This window comes from Trichosurus vulpecula, chromosome 2 (genome assembly GCF_011100635.1).
Source record: "Trichosurus vulpecula isolate mTriVul1 chromosome 2, mTriVul1.pri, whole genome shotgun sequence".
NCBI classification, from domain to species: Eukaryota; Metazoa; Chordata; class Mammalia; order Diprotodontia; family Phalangeridae; genus Trichosurus; species Trichosurus vulpecula.
The window spans coordinates 6,756,461-6,783,443 of NC_050574.1; the positions used below are offsets into that span (position 1 = coordinate 6,756,461).

Sequence of the window (26,983 nt, forward strand, 5' to 3'; positions counted from 1 at the left end):
CATCAGATTTGACCTGAGGAGGGAGTACCATACATACCCAATTGGGTATCTTACCCCACAGGAAAGAAGGAGGAAGAAGATAAAAAAAAGGGGGGATGACAGAAGGGAGGGCAGATGGGGGTGGAGGTAATCAAAAACAAACACTTTCGAAAAGGTTCAGGGTCAAGGGAGAAAATTCAATAAAGGGGGATAGGTTAGGAAGAAGCAAAATATAGTTAGTCTTTCACAACACGAGTATTGTGGAAGGGTTATACATAATGATACGCATGTGGTCCATGTTGAATTACTTGACTTCTTAGGGAGGGGGGGTGGGAAGGGAATAGGGGAGAGAATTTGGAACTCAAAGTTTTAAAAAATAGATGTTTAAAAAGAAAAACAAAAAAGTTTTTGCATGTAACTAGAAAATAAGATACACAGGCAATGGGCCATAGAATTTTATCTTGCCCTACAAGAAAGGAAGGGAAAAAGGGATGGGAGGGGAGTGGGGTGACAGAAGGGAGGGCTGACTGGGGAACAGGGCAACCAGAATATATGCCATCTTGGAGTGGGGGGGAGGGTAGAAATGGGGAGAAAATTTGTAATTCAAACTCCTGTGAAAAATCAATGCTGAAAACTAAAGATATTAAATAAAAAAAAATAAGCAACAAAATATTTGTAGTGAAAGCACATAGTCAAGGAAATGAAATTGCCACACTGTCCATTTCCCAAAATATACTTTTTATTTTACATCTTGTATCCATCACCTCTTGGTTAGGAGGCAAGTTGCACAGATTCTGATAATTTCCTGGTATAGTGGTCGATTATTACAAAGAGGTGTGACATCTTGCCAAGCTGTTGGCCTTCATAATGTTGTTATTATTATCAAGTATTCCCTGTAGTCTGCATTAGTCCATGCCAATCTTCCTGATTTCACTGAAATTGCCTGTTTTATAGCATATTACTACTCCATAACATTCATACACCAAAATTTATTCAGCCGTTGTCCTATTATGCGATATCACATCTTCCTTTCTTTGACATGATACAAGGAGATGGTATCAATACTTTTGTGTATTTGGTTCCTTTTCCTTTAAGGAAATATATCAAGTGGTATCACAGAGTCAAAGAGTATACTCAATACTGTAATTGGGAGGTGGGGGGGAGGGGCTTCACAGCTTTACTAACAGCAAAATAATTAATGTGATTATTTCTCCACCGCTTTAGACTCTTCAAAATTTTTCTTGTTGTCTTTGTCAAATGAATGGGGGTGAGGGTGAGCCTGAGAATTCATTTAATTGCATTTATCTAATTACTGATTTGGAGCATTCTTGCTTAAGTTTGTTGTTCGTTTTAATTATATTCATTTTCTCCCCCACTGATCTGCCCTCTTTCAGGTGAAAAAAAAAATACAAAACTCTTATAACAAATACCAATCGAGAAAAACAAATTCCCTACATCTATGATTCTCATTTTATCACCTTTATCGATCTGAAAATCCTTCTAATTTTTTGTGATTTGTAATAGAAATTAGGTAGAACTTTTTTCAGAAAAAAGATTGATAATTTGCAATTATCCCTTTCAAAATTGCCTGCACATAGCTTTTGACCATATGTCTACTACATCCTTTCTTTACATTTTAGTATATAACCAGTAGCTGTTCTTTACATATCTTACACGAGGCCTTTGTGAGGGAAACTAGCTAAGAATGTTTTCCATTTAATTGCTTCCCTTTAAATTTTAGATGTTTTTAATGTGATGAAAATTGCCCATATTATTTTCTGTGTTCCTCTCTATTCCATGTAGATGAACTCTTCCACTTTCCAGAATAGTATCTCTTCATGGTTGCTCTCATTTGTTTGAAATGATATATTATAGCTAAGTCATGTATTCATTGGGACCTAATCTTGGTTGATAGTGTGGGAGACTGATCCACATCTATTTTCTGCCAGACTAATTTCCAGTGTTTCCAGCATTTTGTGATGGTTACTAAGTACTGGCCCTATAGTTGAGGTCTTTGGATTGATTACAGACAAAGTTACTATATCTATTTTCTTTTGTATATTACACATCTGGTCAGTTTCTTGAGATCCTTACTTTTAAGTAAAATAAAATAGTTTAGATGACTACCACTTTCTAGTATGGTATCAGATTTGGTCCAGCTACATCCTGCTTCCTAGAGTATTGAAAGAGGCTATGAGAAAGAGAGATATGAATGTACTTTTGATGAGAACAGATATTTAGAGTTGGAATGAGACCACAGAAGGCACTGAATCCAACCTCCTCATTTTAGAGATGAGTAAAGTGAGGCATTCCTCACTTTACTCTTACAAGGCTGTTCCTTGCCCAGTTATACAGCTAGGGAGCATCAAAGTCAGAATTTGAACTTGTTTTCCCTGATTCTGAACTCATTGTCCATTTCAATTAGTGCCTTCCTCTACTTTGTTCTGAATATCAATTTGAATTTAAAGAAAAATGAGTAAATTGTCCATATGTTTTAGTTTTCTGACTTTACTATGAGCCTTAAGACTCAAGGAATGATCATCACTCCCCCCAAAAAAGTATTTCCATAGTGATTTAATATTTGCAAAGTATTTTACAAATAGTCTCATTTAATTCTCATTTCAAACCTGGGAGGTAGGTATTCTTACTGGCTCCATTCTACAGCTGGAAAAACTCAGGTAGGAATAGGTTACATGACTTACCCAGGGACATCCATCCAGCTAGTTAGTCCCAGAGACTGAAACTGTATTCAGGTCTTGTGGCTCCAACCACAGCATTTCATCTACTGATCTACCTAGCTCCTTAAAGAAAGCATTACAGAAACAGATGTCCAACAGTCACCAAAATATTTATATGAGAACTTTTTGTGGCCACGAAACAAAGTACCAATTAAATGGGGAATGACTGAAGAAATTATAACATGTAAATGCCACGAATTTTGAGGAGTAATGACAAGCATTAAGATTTCTGAGAAAAATTCATTATAGTGTTTTTGGCACAGTTTCAAATCTGGGATATTTAACAAGGTCTCTTTTGTTGAGAGGTCTAACGAAGTCTGTGCTACAGCTAGAGAACTTCCCTTGTTAAAAAAAAAGATCCTAAGTTTTATCTCCAGAATGATTTATCCAATGGACAGTCAAGTGTGAGTTCTAGGTAAAGCCCTTTCCACAACTACTGCTTTTGTATGCCTTCATTACAGTATGAATATTGTTACGTACTGATAACCCTCCTCCAGAGGAAAACACATCCTCGTTGCACACATTTTTAAGGCTTCTCTCCACTGAGTCTTCTGATATAAAGTAAGAGAGGAATTCTGGCTGAAAGCCATCTACACTGAGTTCTTATGAAGCTGCTCATGAGAATTAATTTTCTAATACTGATGTGAACTCAATTTGAAAACCTTTCCTCATTCATAAATGATATTTCTATATGATATGAATTTTCTGATGAGAAATAAGAAGTGAAGCCTTCAGCACATTATTTTCCTAAGATTTCTCTCCACTGTGAATTCTCCCAAGTTAAATAAGCTAAGAGTGGTAACTAAAAGCTCTGTCATGTATATGTGTGACACTCATAAGCCTTCTCTCCAGTGTGGATTCTCTGACTGGAAACTAGAGCAAGACTAGAGCTCTGGGTGAAAGTCTTTCCACTTTGCTTACATTCAAAAGGTTTCTCTGCAGTGTGGATTCTCTGATTGCCACAAGACTGCCATTCACTGTGAAATTCTTTCAACACTGACAGCATTTTGAGAGAAATGATTATAAATAACCAATGATTTGGGGACATCCAAAGTTCCCCCTTTTGCTAAAGTCCTCATTTCAAAGCTCAGTCTCGAGGGTTGAACTTTCTCCTCAATCATGGTAAAACACTACCAGCCTTACAAGGAACTTAATCTAAGGTGCGGAAGCCCATGGTACTCTACACAGGTTTGGGTGGGAATCAATTCTTTCATTAGATTGCCCAAGGATGAGCAATGTAAAAGTAAACTACATAATCAATCAAATTTACATTTCTCAGCCCCTCATTATAATATTCATTCTTTCTCATCACTTGTTAACCAATCGGAGTTGATTGCCATCCTCAGGAACAACCATTCTTCCAAGGGAATATAAACTGTGAGCCCACCACCATAAATGGTCTTTGGCATTTGAGAGTATCACTGATCCTTTTATTAATAGAATACTAGCATTATTTTTAAAAAAATATTAATTACTCAGAAACTATGTCTATTGAACTTTTTAAATGTTATATTCATAAAGTTTCTCTCCACCGTGGATTCTCTCCAGTTTAGCAAAGTTGGCCCTATGTGTGAAAGCCTTTCTACACTGATTACATTCAAAAGGTTTCTCTCCAGTGTGGATTCTTTGATGTCTAGCAAGACTGGAATTATATTTGAAAGCCTTTGCACATCGACTACATTCAAAAGGTTTCTCTGCAGTGTGGATTCTCTGATGTGCAGCAAGGTTGCCCTTCACTGAGAAAGCTTTTCCACATTGATTACATTTATAAGGTTTTTCTCCAGTGTGGATTCTCTGATGTGTGACAAAATTAGCCCTCTGTGTAAAAGCCTTTCCACATTGATTACATCCAAAAGGTTTTTCTCCAGTGTGGATTCGATGATGTATGGCAAGATAGAAGCTCTTTGTGAAAGCCTTTCCACATTGCTCACATTCATAAGATTTTTCTCCAGTGTGGATTCTCTGATGGGCAGCAAGTTGGGAGTCCTTTTGGAAAGTCTTTCCACATTGATTACATTCATAATGTTTCCCCCCAGTATGGATATTCTGATGTACAGCAAGATGGGAGTTTCCTGTGAAAGCCTTTCCACATTGATTACATTCATGAGGTTTCTCTCCAGTGTGGATTCTCTCAGGTTTAGCAAAATTGGCTTTCTGTATGAAAACCTTTCCACATTGGTTATATTCATAATGTTTCTCTCCAGTGTGGCTTCTCTGGTGTCTGGCAAGACTGGAGCTCTTTGTGAAAACTTTTCCACACTGATCACATTCATAAAGTTTCTCTCCAGTGTGGATTTTCTGATGCTTACCAAGACTGGAGCTGTATCTGAAAGTCTTTCCACATTGATTACATTCAAAAGGTTTCTCTCCAGTGTGAATTCGTTGATGTCTAGCAAGACTAGGGCTGTATTTGAAAGCCTTTCCACATTGATTACATTCAAAAGGTTTCTCTCCAGTGTGGATTTTCTGATGTGCAGCAAGATTGCCCCTTACTGTGAAAGCCTTTCCACACTGGTTACATTCATAAGGTTTCTCTCCAGAGTGGATTCTCTGATGTGTAGCAAAATTGGCCCTCTGTGTAAAAGCCTTTCCACACTGATTACATTCAAAAGGTTTCTCTCCAGTGTGGATTCTCTGATGTGCAGCAAGACTGGAGCTTTTTCTGAAAGCCTTTTCACATTGATTACATTCATAAGGTTTCTCTCCAGTGTGGATTCTCTGGTGAGCAGCAAGATGGGAGTTTGTTCGGAAAGTGTTTCCACATTTATTACATTCAAAAGGTTTCTCTCCAGTGTGAATTCTCTGATGTACAGTAAGATTGGAGCTCTGCTTGAAAGTCTTTCCACATTGATTACATCCAAAAGGTTTCTCTCCAGTGTGGATTCGCTGATGGGCAGCAAGATGGCACTTTTTTCGGAAAGTCTTTCCACATTGATTACATTCATAAGGTTTCTCTCCAGCATGGATTCTCTGATTTACAGCAATATTGGAACTCTGTGTGAAAGGCTTTTCATATTGATTATAATTATAGGTTTTCTTCCCAGTGTGGATTCTCTGATGTAAAACAGTATCTGAAGTCATTCCACATGGATTACATTCATAAGATTTCTCTCCAGTGTGGATTCTCTGATGGCCAATAAGGACTGATTTGTAGCAGAAACCCTTTCCACATTCATTACATTTATAAAACTTCTCTCCAATATGAATCTTCTGATGTTTAATAAGATCTGAGTTCCAATCAAAGGCCTTCCCACACTGATTACAAGCATATGTTTTCATTCCAGTATGAAATCTAGGATGGTAAGGAAGAGATGAGTGATGGGATAAGGTTATTTCACATTCATTATATTCATCAGGCTCCTTTATAATGTGAAGTTTCTGATGAGTCATAAGGTTAGAGTTTTGCTTAAAGACCGTTCTACCTTTATTACTTACATAAAGCATTTCGCCAGTATTTTCATGATCTCTAATGAGCTCTGAACTCCAGCTAATGGCCATTTCCTGTTGATTACCTTGATATATTTGCATTTCAGGAGGCTTCTCCTGGGGCTGAAAAAACTCTACTTGTTCAGGAAAGCATCTGCTATATTCACTATCCTGAAGACAGTCATTCCCTGAGGTCATTTCCTTACAGTTATTTAGGACTGAAGACTGTCTGACTCTCTTTCCAATTTCATCAACTTCACAGTGACTCTTCGAAATTTTATCCATTTTCATATTAGAGTTGTGGATTTCTCTCAAATTGAAGTCACATGGCCCATCACTCATGAATCTTTGCTGACCAGATTCTTCCATAAAAATTCTCAGCTCTGTAGTTGTCTCATTCATTTCAAACTTGGTTTCTGCATCTGAAGAAAACAAGTAATCACATACAATGAAAGACATACATAAATGTATATTCTTTCCTCTGGTGGCAGAAAATAAACTGATCTATATTCTATTTCCCCAGTGAAAAAGAAGAATTTTCAAACTTAAACAGGCAGAATCAATGTTTGGAAATGCCTTTTCGTCACATTCCCAGATGGTTAGAAAGAGCTTCACATACAATAATATTGCATCCTCACAACAAACCTGTGACACATAGGTACACCCAGCATTCTCATTCCCCTTCACAATTCAGGCTAAGAACTCATAATGACTGAGTTACCTGGCCACTGTCCTCATAGCTGGGACTAAAATTCAAACCTCGTGACTGATTGTGCTCTTTCCACAGTACCTGATGGTTTTTCTCCATTTCCCTTTCTATCTTTTCTTCCAGTACTTGTTGTTGCTTATACTTATAATTTTGTCAGTCTCAGGTAATCTCCCTGCTACTCTGTATGGACCAGTTTGGATGTGCTATCACATGGTCATTCTTGGTAAATTTCATATGCTAAGTTGAGAAACAGGTTTACTCTCCTTAACTATTATGTAATAATTTTCAGTGTTACACCCAACTTTTCTTCTTTTCCATTCAGATCTAGAGATATTATGCCACTTGCTGCACATATACTAAATATTCATATAAATTTATTATCATATACAATGCTTCATACAGTATCGTGAATCCATTATCTTTCCGTCAGGAAGCAAACAGCATGATTCACTATTGGTCCTCTAGCACCATGGCCCATTTAGTGGTTCATACAACCTTTGGAGATTCATGATGATGTCCAAGGGGTTTTAGGTAAAAAATCTTTAATGGCACTTTATGTAGTAAAGAATTGCTCAGTTTTGTTACTGTATCACCAATACAATATTCACAGCACTTATGGCAGCTATGAATATGCTGGCATATTTCTGAATTGCAAACCATAATAGACTATCCATAAGGAAGACAGAACCAAAACATTTATTCAAACACCAGAAAGCCAAATCCCAACACCAGAAAGCCGAATTCATCAGAGCAACAAAGAAATGCACGCACAATAACAATGCAGGGGGCACCGCCATTCCCAAACCTCCCCCTGCTAGGGCTCTCCCACAAATGAAAACTCACAGCTAGCTGCCTGCTGGCCTGCTTCCTCTCTCTTCCTCAGCTCTAACTGCTCTGACCAACTTCCTCCATTCTGCTCCACCCCTCCTGCTCCATTCATTCAGCAAGCTCCTCCCACCACAGGCTTCATGTGACTCAAACTCATGTGACTTAGGTTTCCATGTGACTTAAGCAGGTGAGATGGGCCTATTAATGGATGGGAAAGATCTTCTCATTAAGCAAAAATACATTAACAATAGAGTTATGAATATATTTTTCCCCTGGGACAGGAAGTATATGCATGTTTGAAGCACAATAAGTTTCTTTGTGCAGTGATTCCAAACCACTAGGATAAGGCAGAAAATTACTTTAGTGTTCATGCACTGATTCCATCGGACTCTGATCACTGCTAAGTGCAACGTATTGTTTTGGTTTCTCACCCTACCCTCAAATGGTGTTCTCATTGCCATAGATGTCTGACATACAAGTGCAAATTAATTCCCAGTGGATGATCACAGGTATGCACATATCCTCAATTGCATTCTTTACACTGCACCAGAATAGCTGCTTCAGTCCAAGCTTACCTAGTAATCTTGTCTAATCAGTGTTGTAATCACCACATCAAGAAGTTAAAAATGTTTGCAGTTTTCCAGTACAGATGGCAAGGTTTTTGAAAAATATGATCACCAGGCATACACATTACAAGCCATCTTGAACCATCATGAACCATCACACACATTCTAGAAACATTCCTTCCATTGTCTCTCATCTCAGTGTGAAGGCTACTTTCTGATTTGAACTTCTTTTCTGCTCATGCTGCTATTCTTCTATCTAGCAAATTTTCAAAGGAACTGATTGGAAACCCAGGTCAGTCTGTCCATAGAGTTTCTGTGAGAGTGTGGCCAGTGTGCCGGTGGTAGAAAGTTGGGTCTGAAGAGTTCTTTCCTTACAAAACTGAATTTGAAGTACATTTACCATTTAATACACTACTTGTCATTAGCCAACAGAAAAAAATCAATCTTTTATATAATAACTAGCCACTCATTTTGCTGGCTGCCCTAAAGGCTAAAAAAAATTAATTTCCATCTCTCAACAAGTGAGCTTGTAAAATTCTACAACCATTTTCTATATCATTCGTGTGTGAGGAAATGTTTTCATTGCAGTTTGGGTATAAATAAAAATACAGCCAGTTCTTCTGGAGGTAAGTAGACTGTTCCACAGACCATCCCCGGCCAACCTGCCACCCCCACAGCTTTGTGGTCTCTTGGCTGGAGTTGCTTCCAATACCTGGGCTCCCACAGCCAGAGCAACTTCATTGCCTCGAGCAGCAGACCCCTGGTGCAGCTGCACTTGGGTCCTCCTGTCCCCGGGGAGCTGAATTTACATAATGCAATTCATGTAAAGTGAGAACTGCTTGTACATCTGTTAGCACAGTGGATAGAGAGATGGGCCTGGCAGCCTGCAAGAGCCAAGTTAAAATCCCATATCAGAAACTTACCAACACTATGTCCCTGGGAATTCACTTAACCTCTGCCTGCCCGTTTCCTTACTGTAAAGTGGAGATAATAGCAGTATCTACCTCCCAGCACTGTTGTGAAAAATCAAATGAGATTATTGCTGTAAAGCACTCAGCCCAGTAACAGGCACACAGCAAGCAAACAGAAATGCTAATTATAGTTGTACTCATTATTATTAAAGCCACTTGATACAGAAACCAAACCAAAGACTGGGTTTGTCAGGGACTGAACCAAATGCTGCAAACTTTTATTCAGAGAAAAAAGTCGTACTATGAAATTAATTTCATGTACAATGTTGTGTTTGATTAAAAATGTTCTTCCTATTCAACAACATTTGTAAGATAAATTTGAAGGGAAGTCTTGCAGTTAACAGTAAGCATGAGGTCTTATTGGATTTTTAAAAAGCCCCACAGTAAATTTTCATAATTTCAAGTAGGATGAAATGTTATCTTTTATAATTACACAGGGAAATGAAAGTAACAATTTGGATATTTGTGGGGTAAAAGTCATCCAACTTATTATAGTAAGCTCTTGATGTATAAATTAAAAATATTATGATGTATAGAATAAATGACTGGGGTGGGGGAGGGGTGCTTCACAACAAACTTTTTGTTCTTGAAACAAGTTTTAAGAATAAAAGGTTTGGGGAACTAGTGCTCTGGAGTCATGGTTGTTCATTACATTGATGGGTGTTGCTACAGTATAAACTCTTCTTGTTCTGGTCACTTCTCTCAGTTGAGATCATCAGTTGAGATAACTCATTAAAAGTTTCTCTGACGCTATGCCTTTCATCACTTCTTATGGCTCCATAATCTTCCATTATATTCTTAGACCATCATTTGTTCAGTCATGTCCCAATACATGGGCATCATCTTTGGTCCCAGATCTTTGCAACAATAATAATTTTTAAAAAGTACGTTATATCATATAAATGGGTCTTTTTGCTCTTTCCATGATCTCTTTTGTTTATAGGTATAGCGTAGGGGTGGGGAACCTACAGCCGTGAGGCCACATGGCCCTTTAGGTCCTCAAGTACCACCCTTTGACTGAATGATTGTCAACTTGTCATCTGAGGACCAAGAGGGCCACATGTGGCCTTGAGACCACAGGTTCCCCATCCCTGATCTAGTGGTTATCACTGGGTCAAAGGGCACACAGCAGAATGAGTGGGGGACATAGGTCCAAAAGGTATTACAGAATGTTATCCTTTCACTTGATATTGTTCTTGTTCCTAGTCAGCATATTGCTTCCTGTACCATCCCAATTACTTCAGAAAGTTTCAATCTCTCTTTTTACTGGCTCCTTCCCTATTTTCATAAATAAAATAATGTTTCCTTGATCCTGAAAAAAAGCCTCACATGGTCCACTCATTCCCATTAGATATTGACCTGAATCCTTTCTTCTTTTCATGGCTAAATACATAAAGAGGGCCATCTACAATCAGTGTTTCACACTCCTTTCATCTTCCTGTCTTCAAAACTTTCTGCACTCCAGGTTTCAATGTCATTGCTCAATTGAAACGGCTCTCTGAAAAGTTATCTAAAATCTCCTAATTGCTAAATCCAATGGTTTTTTTTCCCTCAATCTTCATCCCTCTTGACCTCTCTGCAGTCTGTGACACAGTCAATTATTCCCTTTTTCTCTCTAGGTTTTGGTGACAATACTTTTTCCTGATTCCCATCCTACAAGGTCTGAAACTAAATTCTATCACCTTTCCCCAAACCCTCCTGCTTCTTACTTTCTTATTGTTATTGAGGGCAGTACCTTCCAACCATTCACGTGCATAACCTAGGTGTCACCCACTCATCATCATCTCTCACACTCACATCCAGCCATATTCAACATGGTAGAAAGCCATGTTGATTCTACCTTTGTAACATCTCTCCCATACATACCCTTGTCTCCCAACATTGCCACTTTCTTGGTTCAGTCAGCAATCACCTCACACCTGAGATATTACTGCAAGTCTTTTGGTTGGCTTCATTGCATCAATTCTCTCCCCCATATACACTCAACGCCCCATCCAGCTGTCAAATTCATCTTCCCAAAATGTTGTTCTCTCCATGTCACTTCCTACCCCATAAACTCCCTTGGTTCCCTATCCCCAGGATCAAATACAGAATCATCTGCTTGGCTGTTAAAACCCTTCATCATCAGCCCCTCTCCTGCCTCCCCAGTCTTTTCACCTTACTCCCTCTCCACACATGCAACAATCGGTGGCACAGGCCTCCTCTTTGTTCCTTGACCAGGACACTCCATCTTCTGACTCCAAGTTTTCTCTGGCTGCTCCTCACGCTTGCTCTGGTATCCCTGACGTCCCACCCCAAACCCCTTGTTCCACAATAAATCTTCTCCAGTCCTCCTTAGCCTTAGTGCCTTTTCTCTCTTGATTAGCGCCAGTTTATTCTGCATGTAGTAGGTCTGGATAGAGTTGTTTGCATTTTGTCTTACCACTAGACTGGGAAGTCCTTGAGAGCAGGGCTTGTCCCCTGCTTTCATTTGTATCCCTAGTACTCAGGACAGGGTCTGGCACATGGTAGGTATTTACTACTTGAATAAAAGCTAGGAAAGAGTTCATGTTGGATTGGATACCCTCAGCCCTTCTTGGATGCTTTTAGGAGAGCTCGATGCTCAAAGCTCCAAACAACGATTTCTTAGGGGATCATGGACTTATCACTGGAAGGGAACTGAAAGGCCAAGGAATCTGAGACCCTCTGCTGCATTATAGAAGAGGCAATTGGGGCTCAGAGGTTCAGTTACTTGCCCAGGATGCCAGTACTGAAACGTGTCTAAAAACAAATTCCAACTCAAGTCTGCCTGCTCCCAAGTGTAGCATTCCCTTTGTTACAACACAATGATGCGTCTTGTGATAACAGCCCTCATACACCTGCTTCATCTCACTCACCTGGCCAGGACTTCCTTGGGTCTTTTTGCTCTAGTATCCCTGGTGCTTCCCCTTGGTGCAAAGGGGAGATCAGATCTTCTCTAGAAACTGGAAGCCCTGAGAATATAGAATAAAAAAGAGATAAGAATAGAGAGAAATATACAATTTAGTCCTCTTTAGGGAAAGGAGATGTGCAAACAGGGTCCACAACATGGTTCCCAGCACACCTCAAGGATGGTTCCCATGGTATTGATCATTGCGGTCCTGAGATGGGGCACAGATCATGCAGCTTATTTGGAATCAGAAAATTCCAGCTTTATTCACCTCTTTCGCAGAAGGATGGACATATTCCATAGCTTCCATTATCTAGAAATTAAAGGCCCCTCTTACTGCAGTGTTAAGAGGTCTGAACCTGGAATCAAAAGGAAGAGTCCAAACCAGTCTCAGCTACATGGCAGCTGTGTGCCCCTGGAAGGCTCTGTAACCTCTGTTGGCCTCAGTTCTATCAACTATGAAATGGGATGATAATAATGGTTCCAAACTCATAGAGCTGTTATAAGGATCAAATGATAATAGCCAGCAGGATTAGGAGCAAGGAGCTACAGATTGATGCCTGTTAACAAGAAGACTGTTCTAAAGTCTAGACCCATCCCAAAGCAGAAGGGGTTGCCTTGAAAGGCAACCTTCACTGCCTATCATCAAGGAAAAGCTGCACGAGTGATCTTCACAGACAAAACTCATATCCAATTAGGAGATAGCCTAGATAACCTCTGAGATTGGCTCCATGTATGATATTCTGTAAAACCGGTTTGAGTTTTGTCCTCAAGCTTCCCAAAATAATAAACAGTCAATTTCAGGAGCAACATAGTAAAGTCCCAGCCTCCAATAATGTGATTCAAAGACCTTTCACAGGAAAACCAGGCATCAGGAGGACCCTGGAGAGACCACCACTTTTGCCTTTTGAATAACTAATAAAGGTCATACCCTGCACAATTGGTAAGGAATGAAGACATTCCTTTGATGGCAGATTCAGTTACCTGAGGAAATGCTCCTTACCCAGGGACAGCAGGTTCTGGACATTCTCCAGCATGACCTTCTTGTACAGCTCTTTCTGAGAATGGTCCAAGAGGCCCCACTCCTCCTGGGTGAAGTCTACAGCCACATCCTGGAATGTCACCAACTCCTAAACCATCAAAAGTCACACAATTTGTAGCTGAAAGAGAGACTTCAGAATTCAACTAGCCCAACCTTCATCAACTTACAGGAGGAAACTGAAGCACAGAAGGGATTTGCCAAAGACTGCTATCATCTTTATGAGTGTCAGAGCCACACTTGAAACCAGTCAATACTAGCCCAATAGAATATTTAGAAAAGCATTTTCTATTTTAAGTGAGAATCACGTTGGATTAATGAAAGCTGGAAAAATGAATTTCTTACTATGAAATGCTTCTTATGGAATCAGGGAAAAGGTATGTGCTCTATCAGTGAGGTATGAGAATCTGTGGAGGAGAAAAAGAGAAGGTGGCATGAAATTCCACCTCATCAGAAGTGTCATAAGTGATATGTTAAGAAAACTCTATGAAGGGTTTGTGAGAAGCTGGCAAGTACTATGTATTCTAGAGGGAAAAAGAAACAAGAAAATTAACAGTTATCACTGTTGAGTAAAGGAAAAGGACAGAAGAGTAACTATGATAAGGAAAAGAGAGTTTGTTCATTTATTAAAAATATAATATCTCATTAACTGGGGTTGGAGATTAAGCTAATTTATAAAACACTGACAGCACATTTATGAAAAATAAATTATCTAAACACACCCCTACAACTCCAGAACATTGGGAATCATGAATCAAGAGAATGAGTTAAGAGGCAGACTTTTAAATAACACACAAGAGGCCACATCTACAAATACTTTGAAACATGGGAGGGGTTAGCTACTTTTCCCACCTGCTACACATGTTTGATCGATGCACTTGGTATCTGATGCTCTTCCATTTCTAGGAGAATATGATTCACTTTTTCAGAGGTTCTATTGTTTTGGAGCAATTCTCTTTCATGTAGATAAAAATCTTCTACTTTTTCACCATTTTAATTTCTTATTTAAAACATCTGATTTCTGTTCTATTTGTAACCTAGATTTCATTTTGAGGTTCCTTTATTTCTATTGTTGAGCTTCTGAATAATGATTTATGAGTCTTTTCATACTTTTTGAGATTCCCAAGAATTTACAAAACATTACTTTTCACTGGGCTCTCTCCTGAGGTCACAATTCTTCATTACACTATATTTACTCATAGTGTGAGCAATCACTATAGGAAAACTGTCCTTTCACTGACAGATAATTAATCTCTAATTGGTTCCCAATAGAAGCAACCCTCTTTCCTTCTCCATCCTCCCACATCCATCCTTAACCACCATGGGGTGAGGCCATGATCTCCAAGTCTTCATTTAAGGACAGAGATTTCTCACGCAGCTCCATCATCTTTGGACTTAATTAGTCTTCTCCACTCACTGGGATCATCTTGTGACACTTCATTAGCCTTGGTACTAAATCTCATCACTGTCCTCTGTGTCTCTGAGGAGAGGGTGGGGCTGAGAAGTGCAAACCTCCAAGTAAGCAGGGGGCCCAGCTCACAGATCTCCCCACTTCTCACCTCGCTGACTCTTTTGGGCCTTCTGACTAACTTCACCATGACCCAATATCTGGTGTCTTCTGCCTCCCTTCCTGCATTAACTTTCTTTTATGTGTTGCCTTTCCCCAATAAAGTATGAGCTCTTTCAGGGCAGGAACCATCTTTGTTTTGTTTTGGTTTTTTTTGTATTTGAAAACCCAGACCCTAGTAGAGTTTTGGACACATAGTAGGAGATTAATAAATGCCTACTAACCACTGACTACCCAAGCACCCTCATTCGAGTATCTTGCTTCTAATTTTACTTTAAAAGAAGCTGCCCACTTAACTTGGGATTTACTAGCTACATTCCTTCCTTCCTTCCTTCCCTCCCTCCTTCCTTCCTTCCTTCCTTCCTTCCTCAAAACCTTAAGTCCAGTTCACTCTGAAGGTCACAGATTTGACCACAATATGTCCCTGCCCAAGCTCCACTTAATGGCTGCACTTTGGGCCCTCCTGGCTTAGAGTGAATGTCAATGGTAACTGTTTCTCTTTGGAACAGTAACCCTGAGGGTCTTCCCCTCACAGCTTATTATTTTTTCTTTTTTTCTAATTAAAGTGGCCATCCCTTGACACACTTCTTAAAGAGGCCTGTTCATTGAATGGGCATTACATCACCTAAGTGAGTACATGAAAAGGCCTGAGCCTACAAAGGCCAGGGTCTCCCACTGCATCCTGGGCCATCTACAGTCATTCTAATGAATATCAGCTCACTGGACCCAGATGGCTCTGGAGGAGAAAATGAGGCTGGTGACCACACACAGCCCTCCTCATTCAAACCAAAGTCAACTGCAAGTCATATCATCATTTCCCTGATGCCATGGTCCTCTTGAAAATGAAGGACAAACACAACACAACAACACAACTTTAAAAGCCTGGCATGAACTAGATATCACCCACTTTTTCATTCTCCTGACACCTTACTTCCTACTACCTACTCTTTAATCCAATGACACAGGCCTCCTTGTTATCCCAAGAAGATACTCCATCTCTAACTCTGGACATTTTCTCTGGCTCTCCAGAATGGCTGGAATTCTCTGCCTTCTCATTTCAGCCTCATGGGGTCCTTCAAGTCTCAACTAAAATCTCACCTTCAACAGGAAGCCTTTCCCAGCTCCTCTTCCTTCTGGTGCCTTCCTTTTATTCATTCTATCCCATTGACCTATCTATAGCTTGTCTGTACATATTTGTGTGCCTCTTGTCTCCCCCAATAGACTGTGAGCCCCTCAAAGGCAGACACTGCTGTTTGCCTTTTTTTGCATGCCTACCACTAAGCACAGTGCCCAGCACACAGTAGGTACTTAATAAATTTTTATTGAATAACAGCTTGCATTCTCTCCTCAAAACCTCTTCATGTGACCTTACATTGGCTTCTTTCCTCCATTTTGTAAGAAAGTGGGAGCCTTGTCTTCACAAAGGCCAACCCTCTACAAGGCCATTTGATGTCTCTGCCCCTTCCTGTCTTCTCCAATATTCCCTCAATCACCCCTACCTCCCCTCCCCTTGTCTCAAATTTTCCACCTTTCTCTATCAGCTGGTCTCCTTCCTACTGATTTCAAACGTACCCATGCCCCCATTCTTAAGGAAACCTTCCCTAAACCCTCACCACCCCTCCAGCTATCATCCTATTTCACCTCCTTGTCTTGGCCAAACTCCTTGAAAATCTGTCTGAACTCTCTACTGCTGTCTGGCATTTGGTCCTTAACCCATTACAAACTGGCTTTCCCCCTCACTCTCCTGAGAGTGCGCTCTCTTCGTCTTTAGGGGTTCTTGTAGTGTCCTCCATTAGAATGTAAGCAAGGATCATTCCATTATCTGTAGCTTTCCCCCTCACAATTAGTCCGGTGCTGGCACAGAGGAGTCCCATCAGACACACTGGATGATGGACTGGGTCATTTCATCAGACCTTTTCCTCATTTTTCATTCTCAATTATTCTCCAAAGCTGACCTTGGGCCTGCGGCCTAGATCTGTATGTGGCCATTCTCTCTCCCCATCCCTGCCATTTGCCCCTTCCCCCTTTTGTTTCCACTAGTGGGCTACCAGTGCCCTTCTCTCCACTTCTTCCATGCTTTGCCTCCTATCTCCTCTTGTCCAGACAATGAGGGAGGAGCAGCTGTCCTGATGGCCTCACATGAGGGAGGAAGGGGGTCTGTTGGGATCCCTATAGCACACAAACATAAGGTAGGTGCCTCCAAAGTAGGATGGAGCCAGGCAGCAGTGTGCTAGTAAAGGCTGAACACCCAGCTTTCTGAGAAGAAACAACTATAAAACAACACATGTCTAAGGTTTGTGTTCATCATGGTCGTCACTTTCTTGTGTCTAGAAAATCAAGCCTTGACTTGTGGCACTGGCTGATTCTCAAGACCTAAAACAGGGCCAGGCACAGAGAAGCCACTTTCTAATGCTTATTGACTTGACCTAAGAAATGGTAAATGGAGGGATTCAGAGATTCCTGGGAAGACTTGTGTGAGCCCAGGCAGAGTTTGTGTCCAGGACCAGGAGGACAATTTTGGCTCTGAAGACAACACAGTCAAAGACAAGGGCGGGGAAGCCTTCAGGCCTCTGCTCCAGGCCTGTCTGGACAAGACTCAGTGTGAATGGGTCTTCCTTGACCTTCAGTTGCTACAGGGTAGAGCTTGGGCACAAGAAACAGAGTAGGGGGTAGGATGTGTGTGTATGGAGAGGTGGGCTAGGCAGGCAAGAAGAGAGAAAAGACATGATGCCTATAGAGAGGGACTAATGAGTGAAGTGATTGCCCTTGTCGGTCAATTGTAATGTGGGAGAACCTAAAAAACACACACAGAGGGCAGCAATTGGGGGGGGGGGATACTGATGGTGGTTAGTGCCACTGATACACTTCAAAACAGAGAAGAAAAGAGCAGGGCAGTGTGGTTACTAATGTATTCAATTTTGTATCAGTTTTTGTAAAGAAACAATCCATAGGTAAGAGAGATGGCCAGCCTCAAAGACAATCCTCCATGTTGATAGAAATAGTCATATTGGCAGATCCTGGTCAGGCCTAGGGATGGACTACACTTACCTGGGGTGGGGGTCTCTGAGTCTCAGGGGCCATTCCTTTTGGATCTGGGCTCCCTGCTTGGGCCAGGCCTTTCTCCTCTGCAGACTGGACTGAGGAAGGACAAGGATTCCAGAGGGGCAGAGATGTCTTTCCCTTCTCTTCCTGGGCAGGAGGCTGGCCTACAGGCATTTACGGAAGGTAAAATCAAAGAGGAGTTCCAAAGGCCCTCTTCCTGGCCTCTGGGGAGAGACTCCAACCAACAGGAGGGCAGCAGGTAGTGCCAGACTGGGGAAAGAAGGTCTGCAAACAGACTACTTGCCAGCCCCGGAATGCCTTCTCTTGGGCCTCAGGCCCCTCCCCCATCCTCCTACACAGACCCAGGAGGTAAAAGGGACTTGGGATCCCAGAGGAATAAGACCAGGCAGAGCCTCAGCAGCTTCCAACCCAAAGATCTGCCTCCCGCTGATACTACCGGTAAGACATGAAGGTGGGGCAGCCGTTCGATGGTAAAGGTAGGGATGGTGCCCATGACCTTTCAGATGAGTTGCAGAGCCTGGACAAGTAGCAATGGCAGGGAACTGCCCTGGGAGCCAGGCCGGGAAGGAGGGCCTGCTCCTGGCAAAACCAGAGGACAGTTACCAAGTTTGGACAGATGAGACAAGGTCAATGGAAAGGGCAGCCAGCAGAAGCCTGGACAGGGGGTGGGGGAGCAGGCAGGGGTCCTCCCTGAGACTTACCTGGGACCTGCACAGGCAGCGCTGACTTCCAGAAGGCAGAGAGATCTTGTTTCCGAGGGATGGCTGAGAGATCTTAGCTCTGAGGAAAAAAGGCAGAGAGTCCTCAGCTCAAAAGGAAGAAGGCGAGAGATATCGGCTTCCAGAGAAGGCAGAGATGTCACCTCTGTCAACCTTTACTAAGTTCGTTTACAGAAAGACCAACAAAACTAGTCTGAATATGAGTGTTTATTTCCCTCAAAGGTTGCAGAACATGCACATAGAGAGAAGCATGGGGGCTCATCATAAGACAATGAACTCGAGGATGGACAGACAAGGCAGACCTCAGATCTTCAGAGCAATTCCCTTGGCCCCCTCCCTCCCTTCCTGGCTCAGGATGCCTGTGTCAGCCACAATTATAGTCTCTATATAGTTAACCATGATATGAGAAAGGAATTTCTTAAGTGAATAGGTTGTAAATACAATAAGACAAGTGACAAGCCCAGAACTCTATCTACTGTACCACATAACTTCTGATTATGTATGTAGTTATTTGCAAACTGTCACCCGTTTTCTTTTTCCTCCCTAGGAATCCCAAGAGTCTATGAGTTGCTTGATTCCTACCAGTACTTAATAAAAGCTTGTTGACTTCTTTAAGTGACTAAGGGACTGCTTCAGCTTGCTGTTACCCCTGCCTGGTACAAATCAGTGCTTCACAAACACTTATTGAATTTTTTTTTGTGACTTGGCATGTTTATTTTGAGTTTGAGCTGTGTCTCTTCCTTAAATCTGGAAACAGACTGTGATAACTTATACAAATGGATAGAGGATACGCTTATCAAATTTGCAAAGGCCATAATGCTGGGATAAATGTAAAGTAGATTTAGGTTTAAAATAATCTACTATACATAGGATGGAGGAGTCACAAGTGAGGCAGGATGGCATAGTGGAAAGAACATTGGACTCTGAGTCAGAAGAGTCTTGTTTCAAACCCTAACTCTTAGACATTTTAGCTGTCAGAATGGCTGACTACTTCTTTCCTCAGGGTTTTAGGGGGCAACCCTGAGGTATTAGGAATTCTACTCCTTTGCTCAGAAGCTCTCCTGGTGCATTTTCCCAGCTCCTCCCCTCATCAATCAATTGATGTCTTATTGTTTTGGGCACCATTGCATTTTGATGAGGTCTTTTTAGATACCAATCCTTATCCAGAGTCTCTATTTACAGGGAAACAGTGACTTCCCTACTGGCCACTGCAAAGGTACCACAAGTAAGAGACAGGCAAACGGACAAACATCATGCCCAGGCAAGCTGGGCAGGGGCAGGCAGGCTGTGGTGACATGCAGCCACTCAGGTGAGTGATGAAGGGAGCTGAATGAGGCATTGATATAGTTGGAATCTGGAACCCCTTCAACTGGTGTCATGTATAATCTGGAATAGTCATAAGGCAAGATGTTCACATATCTGTTTTTCTCCTTGTTTTCTTCCTTAGAAGCAGCTTCACAGGTGGCCTGGATAGGACAGGCTGGGAGAGCATTGAATTCTTCTTGGAAGAACTTATCATCATCAGCCATGTGTCGGTTAATCCCTTCCAGCTTGTCCACTGGCTGCGGGGGGTTACTTCTTACTGGCGCTTGGAGACCTGGCCAGAAGTGGTATGATTTGAGGCTCACATCACCAGTGAATCCATTGGACAAGGAAAAGGAATTGGAATGGCTCCCAGCCTGCTTGTACTTCTTGAACCTTAACAGTTACAGAGCAATGATGATAAACACTATCACTAGAAGGAGGACAGGGCCACCATCACTGCAATGATAGGCATCTTATCTGAAGCGGTGAAGGTGTCTGGTGTTGTTACTGAAGTGCTAAAATCCTGCTCCCAGGCTTCTGTCTCGGCCTCTGTAAACCCAGGATCAGAAAGCCAAGTTTCACTTGGCTCTGCCACCTCTGTCCTTGTAGTCACATTGATAATAGAGTCTGAGGAGGAGATAGTTGTTATAGAATTAGGTTCCAGGATTACAGGTGGGCTGACTGTTGGTGTTGTAGAAAGAGCAGTCAATGAAGAGTTTGGACTGAAATCCTTGGAGCGCATGGTTTCCCCTTTATCGGGCTCTGTGGCTGACTCTAACTGATCTTATAGATGTGAATGAGGTAACTCCTACTGAAGGTGACACGGCAAACATTGTGGCATCGCTGGCACTGAGGCATGTCAGGCCACTGTTGAGCAAAATTAGAAAGAACCAGGAATCCATGTTGATCTTATTTATTGGAACAGCATCTTCCATTACTACCCACTGAACTTCCATAAAGGTTTTCTAACCACACCACCTGGGAAGGTAGTAGGTTCCCTCTTGATGGACTTCTCCAAGCAAAATCTGGATAATTATTTTTCAGGTTTACAATAGGGAGGATTCTTGTTTAGGCAGGCATTGGCCTAGATATCCTCTTATGTCTCTTCAGCTTCAGAAATTCTGCAATTCTGGTTGGACTGCAGGTCGGCCACTCCTGCTCAGGCCCCTCCCCGGGCTCCTGGGGCTGGGGCCCAAGTGGCCTAGCAGCCATGGCCCTGACAGCAAGGGACTATTATCTAGACATTGTCTAGGAATAAACAATACTCGTTGGGAAGCCAGGAAGGTTTTAATTATATTTTACATTTATTCGATCTGAATAAATGGATATATCCCCTGAACAGAGTAAGGGGAGTACAAGGACTCAGAGGGACACCGGTCCTCTTATTGACCCCCCACTTTGAATCTCCTGCCAGGCTCTTCATCGGCCAGATGCAACCCCCTGACTGCCTGCATCATACCCTCCTCAAATGTCCCATTCAAGCATGTGTACAAGCCTCTGACCTTCCACCTGACCAGAAGCCTGGTCTGTCATCTGACTTATATTCTGCTAAAGGGGGGGGCGCGATACTTTGAACTCTGTGGAAACAAAACTCCTCCCATCATTTCCCACAGGACTGAGGAAGGGGCTGGGACCAGGGGCTGAGGGAGAGAAGAGAAAGCAGGCTGCAGCCACTTGTTGAATTATCTTGAGTCCCCAGGTCATGGAGATGGGAGCCATTCTCTTTTATTTTTTGCATTCTCAGATCTGGCAGGATCAACTGTATTCAAAGAAGGGGTCCCAGTTTAAATCAAGGCTGGGGTCTGCTGAGCCTGAGTTAGCTCATAGGTATAACTGCCACACATGATATTCTAGGTGGAATCATGTAATTTTCATAAACCACCTCATTGCTTTCAGCAACTCCATGCCCAGGCTGATAAGACTTTATGACCTTGCCCAAAAAAGGTTCCAAGGCACTAAGTAGGTCACCCCAAAACTTCCCAGATGGGAGGATTTACTTCTATACTTTTCCCAGAGAGAAAGTTATTATTATTACTTATACAGAAAAATATGCCCAATTAGGTACAAAACAGTTTTTAAAATATTGTAACCACATTCTCTAACAGCTTAATTCATCATTTCACAGCATCTAGCTCAAAAGAGGAGTTAATATCCCAAGGATACAAGTGTATTAGCCTCTGGGAAAATTTTTCCCAAGTAAACAATATTTCTTACACTATGATTTCCCAAAAATCACAACAAAAAATTACAAGCATAATAGTATACACATTTAAAACAAATCTTAGTGCTCTGACAAAAAGGATTTGAAACCAAACGTATTGCCAAGAAGATAGCATCAATTCAGTTGACTGCATTTCTCAATTGTCATACACTCCATTTCTTGATTTGACATTCCACATTACATTCAGATATCAGTACAGAGTAATTTTGATCCAAAGATGCTTTTCTTATCTCTGTAATCTCTAAACATATTGCCTTAATGCCAAAATTTAAGTGTATTTTGCATTAAGATGTGACCTGACTATAGAGGCTCAAATCTCACAATTATCTTTTTTTTTTTTTTTGGTGAGGCAATTGGGGAAAAGTGACTAACCCAGGGTCACACACCTGGTAAGTATCAAGTGTCTGAGGCTGGATTTAAACTCAGTACCTCCTGATTCCAGGACTGGTGCTCTATCTACTGTGCCACCTAGCCTTCCCACAATTATCTTAAGATGAGAACACATATAACTTTAAATAAGACCATCTTGTAATTTAGTTTAGGACAAACTCAGTACCATCAAAACTGGATTCATATTTACAAACAGGATCATGAAGAATCTCAATTTTCCCAAAGAGTCATTCGCTGCCAGGATCTCAAATTATAATTCCCACTACTCTGTGTTAGTCTACAGCCAAATTTTATTAAAGCAGTCTTTTTGCTCAGATGGAACAGAGTCTGACACCCAGAGCAGGTTGAAGGAGGGAGAATAGGAGGGGATAGACAGACGAGGGAGAGGAACTCCAAGGGATGAACAGGTTGTTGGGATGCCCCATGTGGAATTCAGGCCCTTGGGTGGAAGGTGGTATACTAGAAGGCCAAGGCAAAAGGGGGTCATTCCCATGGCCCTAACATTTCAGCTGATGAAGGTCAGGGCTAGGGGCAGAGATGAAGGCGGGGAGCTAAAGTCCTGGCCTTGAGGAGGATGATTCTGGGACCTGAGGGCCTCAGGGAGCCTCCCACAGAGGGCCTAGCTCCATGAAGCCCCTGTTACCTCTTTGGCTTCCCGCATGGCCCACCTTTCTAGGCAAGCTACCACGGGCACCTCCTGGCAGAGCCCCTGGCTGGAAGCAGCAGCCCTTTTAGCTGAGATCACTGTCTCCTAAAAATTCTGTTCTTGCAGGTGTCAGGTAGGTGTGAGCCAGGCTGCACTCTGATGAGTCTTCTAAGAACAAGTGGTCCTTGATGCCATCTTCACAGCATGCTTCCTCTCCCATCCAAAGGCACTGATTGGGGAGAGGTCTCCTCTCCAGCCCAAATATACCCTGACTGCTGCTTTCTGGTCATCATTATGCCATGACCTCCCAATTGCTCTCCTCTTTTAACTCTGAGAAGGACAATCACAACTCTCACACTCATACTCCCCAACACTTATCACCGAGGCTTTCATAGCAAGTGGGGAAAGGCTGTTACAATGAATTTTTGAGAGAACATAATTTCTAATCATTTCCATTTGATGAGTCTATTTGAGAAGAGTATGAGCTATACGACTCTAAGATGGTATGAAAATTTTTGGAGTAGATACTGTGGAACATGGGAGCGGGGAATCCTTTGCCTTTTTTCAGTGACAACCCAGGAGAGATTGTGTAAGCTAAATTTATAGATGACCCAAATATTATACTTTTGTGACATTCTCCAGCACTGTTCTGCCGTACGGAACTGGGAGTCTAGATGGTAGATGAAGAGAGTAATCCAAGACTGGCCACTGGCAAGGCATGATGGGTGACAGATGACTGCACAAGGGACTAGAGCATAGAGGATGATATAAACTGGAAATGATTGGCCAAGTAGTCAAGGGACGGAAAGGGTGGCCAGGGAATGTATGAAAGGTAGAAGGTTTGGTGATCATATTGAGGACAAAGAACATGGTTAGGATTACAAGGTAGAGTAAAAGAAGTGATAAGATTGTAATTAGATAAAGAAACCTAAGAGTCCATGAAGATTTAAGTGGACCACTTGTGGGTGGTGGCAAGATCAAGGGCATGAACATGTTTCTGAGTAGATCTGGTGAAGTGGAGGAGCAGGTGACGGGAAGTGAGGAGAGTGTGGACCTGGAAAGTTAGGACTCTGGAGGGAGCATATCTAAGTATGTTCAGGTAGACAGAAAGACTTTGGACTTAGCACAGTAGTCAGAAAGAAAGAAGCATATGACAGAGGTTAGCAGATCACAGCTGCCAGAAATGGGATTGAAAGAAAAATGTGGACTAATGAAACTCCCAGGAGGAGTGCACTAGTAATGTGGAGGCGGAGATGGGCATCAAGCCAGCGCTGGGGAAATGTGATGATGTTTCTTTTGTGCCCAAGATCTGAGCTAGTGACAAGGTATGTGTTCACATGCGTCCCACAGCTGCCTCCTGACTGCTCAAGGTGGCTGCTTTCTCCCATTGGTGGCTTCTGACCCAAGCATCCACTCTGGGGAAGGGCCTAGCCCAGCCCTCCTCTGACTACATCTGCACCCCTCAGCGCCTCCTGACCCCAGTCCTGGTGGCCCATTCTCTCATTTGGAGAAGGGCCCAGCCCAGTCACCCCTCATTCCCCAGACAGAGCCACCGGGCCTTACAATGGCTCTTCCTTGTCTCGCCCTTTTCACCTGTCCTTCCAGGTGTTCTCACCCCTATCCCGACCCCTCCACTCCCCACCAGCTTCTCCCTCCACCTCAGAATGCATCTTCCTCAAGGACAGAGACTATATTTCTTTTTCCTGGCATATGCATCCTTAGTGCTTAGCACAGTGACTGGCACACAGTAAGCACTTAATACTCAGAATGAGGTCAAAGCCACTCCCTTTGGTCCTCTGGAAGTCGGCCAGCAATGTAAAAGTGACTGTACTTCTCTACCAGTACAAAAGCCTCTCCCCAAGGTCCCTCAGAAAAGGAGTCCTAATGATGTCATCCTGAGCCCTCCCTGCCCAGACTGCAGGGGGGGCCTTGGGGACCCCTCCCCCAGGGGCCTCTTCCTCCTCATGGGCCACAGTGGACAAGCCTGAGGCCCCGGCCCAAGGTCTCCCCCAGCTGGTCCTGGCCAACTCCTGGGTGCTTCTCCCCAAGGGCATCCCTGAGACAAAGGCAGCTTTGGGCCTGAAGAACCTCCTGAATGAAAATGGCTCTAAAACTGGCCTGTACCTTCAGACGGTGGCATGTGCTTTCCCTCAGCACACACACACGTCTGCAGGCATACACATGTTGTATGTGTGGGACCCAGCATGGAGCAATGGGAAGCAAACCCACTGCCCACTGGCCTTAGAATGCTGAGTCCTGGGTTCAGATCCTGTCCCTGCCACTTATTACCTGTCACTGGAAGGAAGTCACTCTCCCTGCCTGGGCCTCAGCTGGGGTGGCAGGAAGGCCCTTCTAGGACCCCAAGCATGTGACCAGCTTTGCTAATTTAACATTCCTTCCCTATGGCTTCATGCACATTCACTGTGGGCCAGCTCCTGGGGCCCCAGCAGGACTGGGTTCAAGATCACAGGGCCTTTATCTGAATCCCTGGAAGGGGAACATGGATGGAAGCAGGAAGACCTGAGGTCCAATCAGACCTCAGACACCAGCTGGCTGTGTGACCCTGGGCAAGTCACTTCATCTCTGGCTGCCTCAAGTTTCCCTTCTGTAAAATGGGCACCTCCCTCACAGGGCTGCTGTAAGGAATCAGGCACATGAGATTTGTAAAGTCCGAGGTGCACCCAAAGGGCCACAGAAATGCCAGCTGTCCTCCTGAATAAGGGACAGAGCAATGCTGCCTGAGGCCCAAGGAGGCCAGGGACAGAAGGGCTGGGTGGTCTGAGGAGGGCCAGACCCCGGGCAGAGCTGGCCAGGAAGGACCGGATGCCAAGACAGCGACCAGCACCCTGGGGGGAGAGGGCTTCCCTCCTGACCCCTCCCCAGGAGCTCTCCAGCTATTCCCCCACCCCCTCCTTCCTCAGGGGGGTCCCTCCAGGACCCCCACTCCTTCAGATGCCGTCACTTCCTCCAGGGAAATGAGGGGGTTATTTACAGTAAGAGCTAACATCTATGCAGCACCTACTGTATACAGGCGCTGTGCTAAGAGCTTCGTGATCTTCTCACTGGATGCTCCCAACCACCTTGGGAGGGGGAGGGAGGGGCTGCTGTCACCTCCATTTCACAGATGAGGAAACTGAGGCAAACGGGGCCACAGAGCCAGGACACACTGTGACTCCGGGGCCCGGTGACTTCCCCTGACAGCGGGATGCCGGGCTGCGGCTGCTCCCCCTCCCGTTACCGGAAGAAGGCGGGGGGCGGGATGGGCGGCAGGAAAGGAGCCCCGCCCCTCTCTCTGCCCCCTCGGGACGGCCGGCCCAGCTTACACACACGTGCTCGCGCAATCCCTCGCGAATACTCCGGCCCCTCCCCCTCTTGCACACGCACTCGCACACTCGGAGCCCGCACCCTTGCACGGACGCTCCCACGCACACGAGCCCGAGCCGGTCGCGAGCCTAAGGGCGCCCCGGGGGTTGGGGAGGAAGGAGGGGCTCCCCGACCATGCCCGGAGCCGGGCGCGCCTGCGCACTGAGTCCCTCCGACCCTCCTCCCTTTGCCCCTTCCCCCCACTCACCAGCTCTAAGGACAAATTGCCGAACGAACAGCCGGGTCCTCCAGGGCAACTGCGCCTGCGCACCTCCAGGTTCCCAGCATACCCTGGGGCCCTGCTGAGGCCGCAGGGGGCGGGTCCGCAAGGACCATGACGTCACGGCGCAGATATTCCGGTACCTGGAGGCCTCCTTCCTTAATCCCCTCTGGGGGGTGGGGGGTGGGAGTTGTGACGTATTTCTCCTCTCACCACCTTTTCTGCTTCCGGTTCTGAGCGGTCTTCCTTGGAGTGTAAGTGCCTGGAGGCTAGGCCCGTTCTTTTGCACACAGTTGGCGCCCAATGTGTGCTTACTGCCCCAGTG

The 26,983-nt window shown here is 43.6% G+C and overlaps 1 protein-coding gene across 1 annotated transcript; it reads right to left on the reverse strand.

Moving 5' to 3' along the window:
• Window positions 1–3,531: 3,531 nt before the first annotated feature.
• Window positions 3,532–26,691, reverse strand: LOC118836170 (zinc finger protein 2 homolog). The gene is made up of 7 exons (XM_036743532.1): window positions 26,647–26,691; window positions 18,496–18,574; window positions 17,780–17,937; window positions 13,129–13,255; window positions 12,094–12,189; window positions 4,649–6,565; window positions 3,532–3,713 (listed from the first exon to the last, which is right to left on the reverse strand). Exons 3-7 carry the CDS (start codon window positions 17,810–17,812, stop codon window positions 3,532–3,534), a joined length of 2,355 nt encoding a protein of 784 aa, XP_036599427.1. The 5' UTR covers window positions 17,813–17,937; window positions 18,496–18,574; window positions 26,647–26,691.
• Window positions 26,692–26,983: the final 292 nt, after the last annotated feature.

What these genes read in the sequence shown, in the direction of transcription:
- LOC118836170 (XM_036743532.1), bottom strand. Translation starts at nt 17,812, where the DNA reads ATGGCCCCTGAGACTCAGAGACCCCCACCCCAG. An exon ending in CCCAAGGAAGTCCTGGCCAG is followed by an intron (nt 6,566 to 12,093) that starts GTGAGTGAGATG and finishes TGTTTTCTTCAG; the next exon opens with ATGCAGAAACCAAGTTTGAA. An exon ending in TGGAGAAAAATCTTATGAAT is followed by an intron (nt 3,714 to 4,648) that starts GTGAGCAATGTG and finishes AAATGCTGTCAG; the next exon opens with TGTTGAAAGAATTTCACAGT.